The 15,635-nt window shown below is 45.3% G+C and overlaps 1 protein-coding gene across 1 annotated transcript in view; it reads left to right on the top strand.

Moving 5' to 3' along the window:
* GYG2 (glycogenin 2) overlaps positions 1-15,635 on the top strand; it is a 48,518-nt gene that overhangs the window by 16,791 nt on the left and 16,092 nt on the right. The window contains 4 exon segments of the mRNA XM_075594583.1: positions 6,891-7,065; positions 8,258-8,420; positions 10,088-10,113; positions 10,115-10,215. Coding sequence (XP_075450698.1) covers positions 6,891-7,065; positions 8,258-8,420; positions 10,088-10,113; positions 10,115-10,215 — 465 coding nt within the window.

Genomic DNA, 15,635 nt, shown 5'->3' with positions numbered 1-15,635 from the left:
TTCTAACAATAGTTTAGCTAAAAAGATGCTAAACTTCTATCTGTTCTCATTTGTAACATATGCCGATATAGCAGATCTTAAAGGTTATTAATGAAACCTTCATCACCCATGTGCCCCTACACCTGTCCCCATCACCCTTGTGCCCCCTACACCACTCCTCCCCATTGGCCGTGTGCCCCCTACACCATTCCTGCCTGTGTGCCCCCTGCACATCTCCTTCCCACTTCCCCCTATCCATCTCACCCCATCATGCATGTGCCCTCTATATCTCCCCATCACCTGTGTAACCCAAACATCTCCCCCCATCAATTGTGTGACCAAATATATATATATAAACAAAGTCAGTCGACACTTCCTTAAGCAAAGATGTATGGGTAGGTGCAAGTCCCATAAAATAAGATAACGATACCGTGTCAATTCCACGAAATCAGGAGACGGCACTCAATTCTAATGCAGGTAAAGTATAAATTCCAACGTTCCGGTCCCCAAATGGGACCTTCCTCAGGGTGGTGAATTAGAATTGAGTGCGGTTGTCTGATTTCGTGGAATCAGCACAGTATTGTTAACATATACAGTATATATATCTTAGGTATGTTTCTGTACAAAGGTTTAGCTGTCACATGTCTGCAACTCATTATGATGCAATAGTATGACATGCCAGATATATAGCCTTCCAGGTACATCATCCAGTAGCTGACCTGCTTAGAGAAACTGGGGATGTCAGATAGGAAGCAGAGGAGGAGATGGGTGTCCCAGGACTGCGAGGAAGCAGAAAGGGTGGTTGTTATAGGGAGGGCAGGGATGAGAGAGTCCAAGAGCAGAGTCCAAACAGGTTTGGGGGGATATGTATGGGGTCACACAATTGATGGGGGGAGATGTTTGGGTTACACTATAAATATAGTATATATAATATATATATATATATATATATATATAGATACAGTGGTGTGAAAAAAAGTACACCTTCTTTGAATTCCATGGTTTTACATATCAGGACATAATAACAATCATCTGTTCCTTAGCAGGTCTAAAAATGAGGTAAATACAATCTCAGATGAACAACAACAGATGACATATTACACCATGTCATGATTTATTTACCAAAAATAAAGCCAAAATGGAGAAGCTATGTGTGGAAAACTAAGTACACCTTTACTGCTTCCATAGGAATTAAGATGCTAAGTAGCAGACATGTGCTGCTAATGAAATGCCCTTGATTAATTGATCATTAGCAAGTGTGACCACCTCTATAAAAGCCAAAGTTTTAGCAGTTTGCTGGTCTGGAGCATTCAGGTGTGTGTTAACACAATGCCAAGGAGGAAAGACATCAGCAATGATCTTAGAGAAGCAATTGTTGCTGCCCATCAATCTGGGATGGGTTATAAGGCCATTTCCAAACAATTTAAAGTCCATCATTCTACACTGAGAAAGATTATTCAAAATTGAAAAACATTCAAGACAGTTGCCAATCTTCCCATGAGTGGACATCCCAGCAAATTCACCCTAAGGTCAGACCGTGCAATGCTCAGAGAAATTGCAAAAAAAACAAGATTTATATCTCAGACTCTACAGGCCTCAGTTAGCATGTTAAATGTTAAAGTTCATGACAGTACAATTAGAAAAAGACTGAACAAGTATGGTTTGTTTTGAAGGGTTGCCAGGAGAAAGCCTCTTCTCTCTAAAAAGAACATGGCAGCACTGCTTAGTTTTGTAAAGTTGCATCTGAATAAACCACAAGACTTCTGGAACAATGTCCTTTGGACAGACGAGACCAAAGTGGAGATGTTTGGCCATAATGCACAGCGCCCTTGTTGGCGAAAACCAAACACAGCATATCAGCACAAACACCTCATACCAACTGTCAAGCACGGTGGTGGAGGGGTGATGATTTGGGCTTGTTTTTACAGTCACAGGACCTGGGAACTTTGCAGTCATGAGTCGACCATGAACTCCTCTGTATACCAAAGTATTCTAGAGTCAAATGTGAGGCCATCTGTCCGACAGTTAAAGCTTGGTTGAAATTGGGTCATGCAACAGGACAATGATCCCAAGCACACCAGCAAATCTACAACAGAATGGCTAAAAAGAAAAGAATCAAGGTGTTGCAATGGCCCAGTCAAAGTCCAGAACTGAACCCGATTGAAATGCTGTGGCTGGACCTTAAGAGAGCTGTGCATAAACAAATGCCCACAAACCTCAATGAAGTGAAGCAACGTTGTAAAGAAGAGTGGGCCAAAATTCATCCATAACGATGTGAGAGACTGATAAAGTCATACAGAAAACGATTACGTCGTTATTGCTGCTAAAGGTGGTTCTACAAGCTATTGAATCATAAGGTGTACTTAGTTTTTCACACATGGCTTCTCCATGTTGGTTTTATTTTTGTTAAATAAATCATGACATGGTGTTGTTGTTCATCTGAGGTTGAATTGACCTAATTTTAAGACCTGCTAAGGAACAGATGATTGTTATTATGTCCTGATATGTAAAACCATGGAATTCAAAGAGGGTGTACTTTCTTTTTCACATGACTGTATAGTGACATAGTCCTAGGATATTAGGTAACCTTCTGTCTGATTTAGATCAGAAAGTTCAGCCATAGTGTAAATGTGATCCATCCCATAGCTTCACAGTTGCTGAGGCTGGTGGATGGAAAATCCAGACCAGAGCTCATAATGGTTCTAATGTCTCTCACCTGCTCTCCTAATTGAGGAACAGGTACTTATGGCAGTTTGGTTTGCTGCATCAGTCTCTCTCCTAGAGCCTGGAGGCTGGGGCACCGCTGCTCCCTGCATCCAGTTCGGGGAGGACGCCCCCTTCAAGGTAATAAAAACCCTTCTTCTTATGAATTCTGTGAATGATTGTAAATGTGCTGTGTTTCTGCATATACTGTAGCTGGAAAGCGGATATGCCGCCCAACCCTAGAGAGGGAAATCTCTGTCTAAGTAAGCGCTCCAATTGAGCAGGGTTTATTTTTGGTATATTCCTATGCAAGTCTTGAAGTCCCCTGCTGTGACGAATCTAACAGGCCGGCAGGCCCCTGAGTAACTCAAATGTATTTCAAAGTGTTGCAGTCCCACTGCTTGGGACTAAGCTTACAGGCACAAGCCTGAGTATCATAATGTATTTCAGTTAATGTTGCAGTCCCTGCTTGGACGGAATAACGCAGGCAGAAGCCTGAATGTTACAATATTATGCTACGTGTTCTTTGTTTACCCTAAAAGACCATGTCATCAAGAGCTTGGACAGATGGCGGCGCCGCCACGTAAGGGAGTCGGTTGTCTAATATATTTGTTTTATATATATATATATATATATATATATATATATATATATATATAAAACAAACATCACAGCTTGCACTCAATGTACTTGTTCATATAGACAGGTGCTAGTCTCAAATAATAGAAATACAACATTACCATTCTCTCGTCCGGTAAAGAAAGACTGCACTTGGTTCAGTAATCATGAAAATCTGTATTGGGCATCTGAATAGAAAAGATAAATCACCCAATCCGACGTTTCAGTCCTGGAATAGGACCTTTCTCAAGGGGGTGGCACATACATACATACACACATGTACATATACATATACATATACAGTTAGGTCCGGAAATAATTGAGCACAGACACAATTTTCATAATTTTGGCTCTGTACACCACCACAATGGATTTGAAATGAAACAACTGAGATGCAATAGAAGTGCAGACGTTCAGCTTTAATTCAAGGGGTTGAACAAAAATATCGGTTAGGGATTGCAACCATTTTCATACAATGTCCCCTTATTTCAGGGGCTCAAATGTAATTGGACAAATTAACACAATCATAATTATAATGTTCATTTTTAATACTTTGTTGAGAATCCTTTGCAGGCAATGACTGCTTGAGGTCTGGAACGCATGGACATCACCAAACACTGGGTTTCCTCCTTTGTGATGCTTTGCCAGGCCTTTACTGCAGCTGTCTTCAGTTGTTGTTTATTCGTGGGTCTTTCTGCCTTAAGTTTTGTCTTCAGCAAGTGAAATGCATGCTCGATCGGGTTGAGATCAAGTGATTGACTCAGCCATTGCAGAATATTCCACTTGTTTGCCTTAAAAAAACTCCTGGGTTGCTTTCGCAGTATGTTTTGGGTCATTGTCCATCTGTAAAGTGAAGCGCTGTCCAATCAACTTCGCTGAATTTGGCTGAATCTGAGCAGACAATATATCCCTATACACTTCAGAATTCATCCGGCTGCTTCTGTCTTCTATCACATCATCAATAAACACTAGTGACCCAGTGCCATTGTAAGCCATGCATGCCCATGCCATCACACTGCCTTCCCCGTGTTTTACAGATGATGTGGTATGCTTAGGATCATGAGTCTTTCCAAGCCTTCTCCATACTTTTTTCTTCCCTTCATTCTGGTACAGGTTGATCTGTACAAAGAATGCTGTTCCAGAACTGGGCTGGCTTTTTTAGATATTGTTTGGCAAAGTCTAATCTGGCCTTTCTATTTTTGAGGCTTATGAATGGTTTGCACCTTGTGGTGAACCCTCTGTATTTGCTCTTGTGAAGTCTTCTCTTTAAGGTAGACTTGGATAATGATATGCCTACCTCTTGGAGAGTGTTCGTCACTTGGCTGGATGTTGTGAAGGGGTTTTCTTTACCATGGAAAGGATCCTACGATCATCCACCACTGTTGTCTTCCGTGGACGTCCAGGCCTTTTTGTGTTGCAGAGCTCACCAGTGCGTTCTTTTTTTCTCAGAATGTACCAAACAGTTGATTTGGCCACTCCTAATGTTCCTGCTATCTCTCTGATGGATTTTATTTTTATTTTTTAGCCTAAGGATGGCCTGTTTCACTTGCATTGAGAGCTCTTTTGACAGCATGTTGTGGGTTCATACCAACAGCTTCCAAATGTGAATGCCACACCTGGAATCAACTCCAGACCTTTTACCTGCTTAATTGATGATGAAATAATGAAGGAATAACCTACACCTGTCCATGAAACAGCTTTTGAGTCAATTGTCCAATTACTTTTGGTCCCTTGAAAAAGAGAGGGCTACATATTAAAGAGATGTAATTCCTAAACCCTTTCTCCAATTTGGATGGGAATACCCTCCAATTAAAGCTGATGGACTGCACTTTAAGACCATATTCATTATTTAACTGTAACTTTAATTTATTTTGGTACACAGCTGAAATAACAAAACTTGTATCAGTGTCCAATTATTTCCGGACCTAACTGTATGTATCCCAAAACCGCACCTACGCTCTTCCTTTTGATCCTATTAGATAGCATGCCAATTTTGGTGGCTGTAGGATTTGTATAGCTGGACAAACAAACAAACTTTTTGAATTGTAGTATAGATGTTCGTATAGCAGCAAAGGATTCTACCATTTTACTTTGTTATGGATGCCATTGGGGTGCTACTTGTGATGTGCTATTTCGCAAAAGGCATTTAAAATGATAATGTTCTTTCTTACCAATATGCTGCATTTAACTGTATTACTTATTTGCACACCAGTGACTGTTAAAACTGGAGGAAAATGGATTGCCATCAATTGTAAGATTTTTAACTACTTTTCTTTTCCACAGAAGAGACAGATTGATTAAAATATGTTGTGTTTTAGAACACTTTTATTCACTATTCACTTCAATGAAAGTTGCATACATGGATAGGAAGACGGGGATCTCCAGAGCTTAATCGCATTAATTTCAGCTGCAGGGATTCCCTGTTTTCCATGATTCTTATCAGGGAAGGGGTCGCCGGTACAGTCTCCTCCAGGGGAAACACAATGGAGGTTTAAATCTCTCGAGTCACGCAGGCCAAGAAGATGCTGCAACGTCATCTGTTGTGGATCTCCATTGGCCCATGACATGTGTGGGTTTTGAACCTCCGCGAAATACCTGCGGCATCTTCTCTGGTAAGTATTTCGAGAACCTGGTGGTCTCTGGAGCTGAAACAAACGCGGTTCAGCTCGCAGACCTCTTGCTAAAAAATATAAAGGTGTTGTCACAGTGGGACATCTCCTTTAAGAGGCGTCAGGTTGAAATGCCCCAATATACTGTTTATATACCCGCACCTCCTAAAAGTTTTCCATACCACCTACAGTATATTGACAACCCTAAGGGCCCTTGTGATGAAGGGGGTGCTACTGTCAGTCACAACAGGATCAGAACCCACAACCTCTGCTATTCAGGGCAGCAGCTCTAGCATGGAACTAAACTGCTTAATCTCCCAGATACAGTATCTCAGGTGTGCTTTTTCTGCACATTGAACTGGCAACCAGGAAGTGGAAGTTGCCTGTCTTTAAAGGAAGCCAGGGGGACGGAGCTACATCTGTGTGAGCAGTAGAGCTGAAAAGTATGCTGTGACAGTAAAGATTTCCCTTTATCACAAGGTGCCATAGACTTGTCAGATTAGGTTTTATTGGAAATCTTTTAGTAGGTGCGGGGTTATGAACCTTTTAAATCACTTTGCATATCTCCCTAGTATCTAAGGTGTTTTCGTGTTCTCTCTCCTCTCTCTCTTCTCTCTCTCTCCTCTCTTCTCTCTCCTCTTTATCTTCTCTCTCTCCCTTCTCTCTTCTCTTTCTCCCCTCTCTCTCTCCTCTCTCCCCGCTCTCTCTCCCTCTCTCCCTCCCAGTTATTTGAAGCAGTTTGGCCTTTTTGAGTTAACAGAGCTACTAGAATTCCAGTTTGAGCTTTTTTGGTTGTACTACTGGGATTTGCCGAGCTACGTGCGGTTTGGACATGCGAGAATGGCTTACAGAATAAGAGAACCTGCATATCCGAGCGGAAAGATCTCTTTCTGCGTGGATATTCATTTCTCGCAGCTACGTACTAGAAAATTCTCCATAGTCCATTTTTTACAAAGTTAATTTTGTGATTTTGTTATCTAGGGAAGTCCTTAATAATGTGTTTGATGAAGTCATTGAAGTGGGCATTTTAGACAGTGCTGATTCAATACATTTGTCTTTAATGAAGCGACCAGAACTTGGGATAACTTTCACCAAACTTCAATGCTGGACTCTTACTCAGTATACTAAATGTGTCTACATGGATGCTGACACAATTGTAAGTACACTTTCATTACCTGTTTCTCTGTGTCACATACTCAATATTCTATGAAGCCATCTTTCCTTTGCTCACGAAAATGTGAGCCACATTTAATTGAATGGAGATTAGTGGCTATCTTTACTAAGTGGTTCTCCATAGGAAACCATAAGACATGCTTATTTACTATGCCATGCTTGACGGTGTGTGATGGAGTAGAACTGGCTAGTTAATATTGCTCCAAAAAGCAAGGGGAAGGCAGCAGTGTTTTTACTTATATTTAATGAGAATGATTTCATTATGCTTAAAAGGGTTTAAATGTCTCTAATTAATAATTTTTCCGCCCATGGGACTGCAATGCTCTTTAGAGTTTTTAACACTCAATGACATGAAATGGGCACAGATTTTATACATATTTGCTTTGTTAACATGAAAATTACCAGAATACAGTGTACTGTATCAATATACAGTATAGCAGGGGTTCTCAACTCCAGCCCTCTCGACTCCCCCAACAGGTCAGGTTTTGAGATGTCCCAGCTTCAGCACAGGTGGCTCAGTCTTTTGGACCTGTTGGGGAACTCGAAGACTGGAGTTGGGAACCCCTGGGGTATAGTTAAATCTACGTAGTAGAATAGGGAGCGCATTCACAATGACTAATAGCTGTTGCCTGGCTGCTCGGCGAGTTGGGCTGCAAAAGAAGATTCTCGTTGGCAGTCCCAGGACTTTTTTCTTAAAAATGAAGCAGGTCTTATTTCACAGAATGAAAGGTCCTGTGAGTCCTGATGTCGATCTTCTGAAATAAAACCGGGTTCATCTTTAAAAAAAAAACAAGTCCACTGAGTGCCAGCCACGTTAATTTTTGGTGTACCTGTATATTGTAATAGATCATTTTATATTTCCATACATTATTTTTCACATAGTTCAAGTCGCGGCCAGCATATTAGTTTAGGAAACAGAACATCATTTGCACCTAGTCTTATTTTAAGATCGAAAGGTTTATTTTTTTTGTACCATACATGAGAGCATAGGTCATTTTGTTCAGCAAAAAAACATTACATAAAAATGGTCAGTAGTGTGAGTTTCCTCTGTACTGTACTTGTAATGTCTCAAAGTTAGAGTTTTATGTTTGTTTTTGCAATTTGAACAAAGTAGTCTGCTGTCATAAAGTGATTTATAGGAAGATTAAAAACCTTTAACTCTTTTGCCCTCAAAGGTCCTATGTAACATCGATGAGCTGTTTGACCGGGAGGAGTTTTCAGCTGCCCCTGACTCTGGTTGGCCAGATTGCTTTAACAGTGGTGTATTTGTCTTCCGACCCTCTATTGAAACATTCAAACTTCTTGTTCAGTTTGCAGAAGAGCATGGCAGCTTTGATGGTGAGTCTCAATGGTTGTTGCGTTTCACAGATGCCGTTTGTGTGTGTGTGTGTGTGTGTGTGTGTATGTGTGTGTGTACACAGATGTGCATATCACAATTCAGTTGAACTTGAAACTTCATCAGCTTTGAACCCTCAATCTTCTTTTGTTTTGTCATGAAACCACTGGTGAACGGGATGGCATTGCATTCGTCGGTGTTCTAGTCTTATAGTGATGTGGTTTCATAAACTAACATTACAAATGATCGTTTACATTTGATAGTTTCCCTGTCAACAGCTACTATTGAGACATTTGGGAATTTGGTTTAACATTACATAAGAGTACATACGATTCTTATTAATGGTCTCCACGTAACATTAACTAAGCCTTGCAACTAATAATATATTATAATAACTTAATAAAAATTATATACTGTAACTACCTTTGTATTTTGTTCCTTTACATCACATCAAAAGACTTAGGGACCTACTCAGGTAGCCTGGATTAGTGATTTAACACTTGTTAAGTGCACTTTCCAAGCGATTTTGCATGTGTAGTTATTCAGAAAGCTTCGATAACGTCAAAAGCGTCTGAAAACGGCTTTTTAACTAACTTATCACTCTTCCTCTGACAAGCCGTGCGGTTGCTCAAAAAATGCCCAAAACTCACATTTTTGACCATTAACTGCTATTAAGTTAGCTGCGAGATGCAAATTGCGGGATAAACACACATTTGTTTTTTTTTCACCATACTGTATAAACAGTGGCGAGATCGGGTTTGGGCTTTGCATCTGACGGAATATTGTTTATTTTTACTACATGGGATTGAAGCCTGGGGTCTCCGGAGCTGACCCGCATCACTTTCAGCACCTGAGACTCCCCGCTGCAATCCTACAATGCCATTCAAATTAAAATAAAAGCAGGGCGATCGCCTGCAAGAGCTGTGCAGGGAGATGCAGTTTCTCTCTGCCAGGCTCTTCCAGACTGATGGAGGGAAACCTGGCTGGCATATCCCTTGAAAAGCAACTAGAAACTTGTTCGGTATGTCATTTTTGTAAGAAACGGTATTTAACAAGCGATATATCTTACTGAATACAGTTTTTTTACACCGTACTGTAGGAACATGCCCACACATTTGATGTTGATAACACCGAAGCTACCTGAATAGGACCGTTAATGTAACATTTTCGCCAAAGTTTGAATCTGCTGCGAAAATGCTTTTTTTTTTGCGCTTGGACAAACTTTTGCAAATTCGTTCCAAAAATGTTTGGTTTGCCTGTCTTTAAAAAAAAAATAAAAAAATTATAGGATAGCGTGCAGTTTTGCTAGTAGAGCTTGTTTGACGAACTTTATACAGTTTACTAGAGTTCCAGTGCTATATATAGCAACCCAAATATACCTTTAAACAACATGTTGAGAGACACATGGAGATACCTGGGATACATGCTAATATGGACCTGCTAAATATCTTTAAATCATTTAACTAGCATGTGTCTCAGGTTAGCTCCTTTTTGTTCTATGCCTATTATAATTTGAACTGGTGACAATATTTTTGGGGTCAGTTCTTTGAATTCTTTGTCCATGGGGTTGTATTTTTTTTTCTTTTTCCTGCATTCTGTAAATCTAGGAACTTGTTGTATGACATTGTAATGTCTCTTCTGATTTCTTCTGTTTTTTTTTTTTTTTAAGGAGGTGATCAAGGCCTATTAAATAGTTTTTTTCAATAACTGGGCCACAGCGGACATCAGCAAGCATTTACCATTCATCTATAACTTGAGCATAAGTTCTATTTATACTTATATACCTGCTTTCAAACAGTAAGTATCATTGACACGGGAGACTTGTTGAAAAACATGCCCTCACTTTACATACTGATCACTGCACTAACATAATGTGCAATGATTTTTTCAAGACGTGCCATTCTCATTAAGGGGTAGATTCTGTATACACTAAAGTGGTATATTTAATGATACTTTGACTGATAATCCCCTTTGACTTCAATGGGTATTTTTGTCATTGAATGTTCCAAATGTTCGCTTTAGAGTACAGCTCAACCCCGTTATAGCGCGATCCGCTACAATGCGAATCCGCATATAACGCGGTCTGAGCGTGGCTTCCGAGATTTGAAATTGAGCTAGCATATGAAAGGTCTTGGGTTTGATTCCTGTGTGATATGGTATAATTTATAAATGATAAAAAATTTAAATAATAGTTTATAAATTATACAATATAATAAAAATAAAATAATAATTTATTATTTTAATTTTTTTATCGTTTATAAATTATACCATATCATACAGGAATCCTACCCAGGACCTTTCATATGCTAGCTCAATTCTGTACCTCTACACCCCAGGGACTGTGTGATGTCATAGACCTTAGAAAGAAACTTAACATTTACATAGTACAGTGGTGTAGAGGTAAAACATTGGTACCAGTATATGGAAGGTCCTGAGTTTGATGCCGGCATGTGTATTATATAAAATGTATTAATGTTCAATTCCCACATGGTGTAGGTGTGTGTATGTGTCCATTAGCAATAAAGCATTGAATTGAATGTTTAAAAAATGTGTGTTGTGTTATGTGACCCTCCTCTGCGACGCCGCGCACTAGAGCTGACAGCTGCAGAGAGGAGAGAGATCGAGATGCCGGTAAATGCTTGCGTGCCGGCATTTAAACGCGATTCCCGTTATAACGCGGTCTCATTCTGTGGCCCCCAAGGTCTGCATTATAACGGGGATCAGCTGTATATAGAATTTACCCCTAAATCAAGTAAATGTCAGTAAATATTTACGCCACTACATATAAGATTTTAACATGATGCGGTTAGCATTATTGACCACATTGGGTTCTGAAAAGAGATTAAGGACAACTGTTTCTTGACATTAACAAATCGGGATATCACTTGTTATAGTTTCCATGGATTAATCTGTGGGTCCCTTTAGATAAAAATAATATCCTGGAGCACAAAATCAATTGGGCATTTGCTAAATGCTGTAAACTACAAACATTTACCCCTTCACTGCCAAGGTACCTGTAACGCATTACCGCTATCCCTTTTGGGGTTTTGTTTTGTCTTTGAGGTGCCAGTGAACTTAAAAAAAAAAATCAAGGTGGGGTCATTCAATAGGAAGCCGCAATGTCATGTCTGATATTCTGGCCTCCTCCTAGCCTGTGGTAGTAAAACTGGCCATTTGGATTTTCCAGAAGGGAGGAAGAATACCACCAAATGAAAAGACAAATCCTCACCAACTGGGGTGTTCCCAGAGCTGAGAATAGTGTGGTTCAGCTCTGGAGGATCCCCAGTTCCCCCCAGGAGGGAAGGATTTGCTTCTTACCCTTATGCTATAACATATCCAGTAGGTAATGAGAGCCAACACACCAGGGGGCCCTTATGATGTACAAGGTACGTCATGCACGTCTGACTTGTTTTCTTGGGGGAGATTTCATTTATTGCCCCATTACAGCAGTAAACGCGATGAGAACGGAAGTGGGGAACCCCCCTCCACTTCCGTTCTCCGAAGCCATCACATGGTTGTGGGCCCTGAAATCTGGTGGCCTACGGGTGCTGCTGGACTTGCAACAGCATAAAGGGGTTGGTGTTAAAAAAGATGAACTCCCCCAAAATACATATGTTGGTTGATGTCACCTTTTAGATCTTTATTTATTTATATCTTCTTATGATGTTGGCAGTGATAGTTTCTGGAATTTGAAATCGAATGGAAGTACTGGGTTAAATCAACAAAATATTTTTAAAAATCTATATTGAGGTGTACAAGTGTAATTTATATAACCACTAGCTGAGAGACCCGGCGTTGCCCGGGATGTAAATGCGTAATAGGTAGTATTATTTATAAATCGTGGAACAATAGGTGACTGTTTGTTGTAAAGGTTGGATAATAATATTGAAAAGAAAGATGGAAGAAAATGTAATACGATGTTGTATAAAAATGGTTTATTGTAACCACACCACAGTAAAATGTATATTTTGGTGGCATAAGTGATGTAAAAATCTGAGTCGTGTGTCCTGCTAGGGTGTGAGGCGGCGAGTGGCGCGTGGGTTGTGAGTGCTGTGTGCGAGTGGGGGTCCTGCTAGGGTGTGAGGCGGCGGGTGGTGCGTGGGTTGTGAGTGCTGTCTGTGAGTGGGGGAAATGCAAGGGTGTGAGGCGGCGGCTGGCGCGTGGGTTGTGAGTGCTGTCTGTGAGTGGGGGTCCTGCTAGGGTGTGAGGCGGTGGGTCAGTGATGTCGGTGCGTAGGGGCGGGAGGCAGCAGGTGTGTGTGGCGGCAGGTATGTGTCGAGTGTGGCGGGTGTCTGTTGAGTGCGTGCAGCAGCTGTGAGGCGGTGGGTGAAAGGCAGAGGCGGCCGGAGTAAGGGCAGGTGAAAGGCAGAGGCGGGGGTGGGGAGGCGGTAAGGCGGGCATGAAGGCGAAGGGCGGCGGGAAGGGGAGGAGGGGGTGGAGGAGGGGGGCAAGGGGTGGAGGAGGAGGGCAAGGGGTGGAGGAGGGGGGCAAGGGGTGGAGGAGGGGGGCAAGGGGTGGAGGAGGGGGGCAAGGGGTGGAGGAGGGGGGAAGGGTTAGAGGAGGGGGGAAGGGTTAGAGGAGGGGGGAAGGGTTAGAGGAGGGGGGGGAAGGGTTAGAGGAGGGGGTGGAAGGGTTAGAGGAGGGGGGGAAGGGTTAGAGATGGGGGGGAAGGGTTAGAGGAGGGGGGGGAAGGGTTAGAGGAGGGGGTGGAAGTGTGGGAGGGGGTGGGAGGGGAAAGGGGAAAAAGAGGTGGAGGGGGGGGAAGAGGAGCGGAGGGGGGGGGTGAAGGGGAGCGGAGGGGGGGAAGGGGAGCGGAGGGGGGGGAAGGGGAGCGGAGGGGGGGGAAGGGGAGCGGAGGGGGGGGAAGGGGAGCGGAGGGGGGGAAGGGGAGCGGGGGGGGGAAGGGGAGTGGGGGGGGGAGGGGAGCGGGGGGGAAGGGGAGCGGGGGGGGGGAGGTGGTGGAAAGGGGGAGAAGGGGGGAGGTGGTGGAAAGGGGGAGAAGGGGGGAGGTGGTGGGAAGGGGGAGAAGGGGGGAGGTGGTGGGAAGGGGGGAGGTGGTGGGAAGGAGGAGGAGGGGGAAGGTGGTGGAAAGGGAGAGAAGGGGGGATGTGGTGGGAAGGGGGAGGAGGGGGAAGGTGGTGGGAAGGGGAAGGAGGGGGAAGGTGGTGGGAAGGGGGAGGAGGGGGAAGGTGGTGGGAAGGGGGAGGAGGGGGAAGGTGGTGGGAAGGGGGAGGAGGGGGGAGGTGGTGGGAAGGGGGGGAGGGGGGAGGTGGTGGGAAGGGGGGGAGGGGGGAGGTGGTGGGAAGTGGGGGGGAGGGTGGAGGTGGTGGGAAGGGGGGGAGGTGGTGGGAAGGGGGGGGAGGGTGGTGGAAAGGGGGGGGAGGTGGTGGTAAGGGGGGGGAGGGGTGAGGTGGTGGGAAGGGGGAGGAGGTGGGAAGGGGGAGGCGGAGGGAAGGCGGGGGGTGGGAGGCAGTGGGAAGGGGGGGGGGGAGGCGGTGGGAAGGGGGGGGAGGCGGTGGGAAGGGGGGGTGGAGGGGAGGTGAAGGGGGGGTGGAGGGGAGGTGAAGGTGGGGGGGTGGAGGGGGGGGGTGGAGGGGAGGTGAAGGGGGGGAGTGGAAGGGAGGTGAAGGGGGGGTGGAAGGGAGGTGAAGGGGGAGGTGGAAGGGAGGTGAAGGGGGGGGTGGAGGGGAGGTGAAGGGGGGGGGTGGAGGGGGGGGGTGGAGGGGAGGTGAAGGGGGGGTGGAGGGGGGGAGGTAAATGGGGAGGTGAAGGGGGGGAGGTAAATGGGGAGGTGAAGGGGGGTGGAAGGGAGAAGTGGAGTGAGGGGAGGTGAAAGGGGGTGAGGGGAGGTGATGGGGGCGAGGGGAGGTGAAGGCCGCTCACTCACCCGTCCGGCAGGTCCCACGTGGATCTGAGGCGGGAGGCAGCGTGTTGTGGCCGCTCTCCCGCTGTGTCCCGGGCACTCGCTCGCTCCCCCGCTGACTGTAGCGGCGCCGGGGGGGGGGGGTATCGGGGAGACACTGACACTGGAGGGGAGGGGGGGGGTGGAGGGGAGGTGAAGGCCGCTCACTCACCCATCCGGCAGGTCCCACGTGGATCTGAGGCGGGAGGCAGCGTGTTGTGGCCGCTCCCCCGCTGTGTCCCGGGCGCCGCCATCTTGGGCACTCGGCGCCGCGAGGCAGCCTGCCTGGCCACTGGCTGTTCCCCCGCCGGGGAGGGGTGAGTTGTAGCGCCGGGGAGGGGGGGGCATGTATATGTGTGTGGGGGGGGGGAGAGGTGGGAGATATAGAGGGGGGGTCTCGCACGGCCGCTGACACTGGGTGGGGGGGGGGCGCTGAAGGGGTAATAATAGTGTGTGTGTCCCGCTGACTGTAGCGGCGCCGGGGGAGGGGGGGGGGTCGGGGTGAAAGCGCGGGAGACACGGGGAGAGGAGGAGGTGCGCGCGGGTGCTGCTAACACTGTGAGCCCCGCTAATGTATGTAACAGTGTGTGTGTGTGTGTGTGTGTGTCCCTGTGTGTGTGTGTCCCTGTGTGTGTGTGTGTGTGTGTGTGTGTGTGTGTGTGTGTGTGTGTGTGTGTGTGTGTGTGTGTGTGTGTGTGTGTGTGTCTGTCTGTCACTGTGTGTGTGTGTGTGTGTGTGTGTGTGTCTGTCACTGTGTGTGTGTGTGTGTGTGTGTCCCTGTGTGTGTGTGTGTGTGTGTGTGTGTCCCTGTGTGTGTGTGTGTGTGTGTGTGTGTGTGTGTCCTGTGTGTGTGTGTGTGTCCCCTGTGTGTGTGTGTGTCCCTGTGTTCCCTGTGTGTGTGTGTGTCCCTGTGTGTCCTTTGACCCGTCACTCCGCCTCAGGCCAATGAGAGGTGTGCGGGGGCGGGCGGGCCAAGGGACCAATGAGATTTCCCCTAGGGACACCGGACATCCAGGCAGGCAGGCAAACATACAGTGCTTTCACTAATATAGTATAAGATACTGTATTTGCAACTGACTTACAAGCTCTCATGATTGTATACAGACGAGCCAACGAGTATTCTAAAACTTGCCTTAAACTTGCCTTAAACTAGCCAGTTTACATGCTGGGTACATGCTGGGTACATTTCAGTGACATTTCTGCAGACCAGATACTGGTCTGCACTATTATCTGTTCCATTTTTTCCCCTGTTTATTATCCCAAGAATTGAGCGCTCCTTCCACCTGGAAGAAAACGCACGAACTCTGGATCTGGA

The sequence above is a fragment of the Ascaphus truei genome, chromosome 3 (genome assembly GCF_040206685.1).
Source record: "Ascaphus truei isolate aAscTru1 chromosome 3, aAscTru1.hap1, whole genome shotgun sequence".
In the NCBI taxonomy this organism is placed as follows: Eukaryota; Metazoa; Chordata; class Amphibia; order Anura; family Ascaphidae; genus Ascaphus; species Ascaphus truei.
The sequence above is the reverse complement of the archived record's forward strand: the minus strand, read 5'-3'. Positions and strand labels throughout refer to the sequence as shown.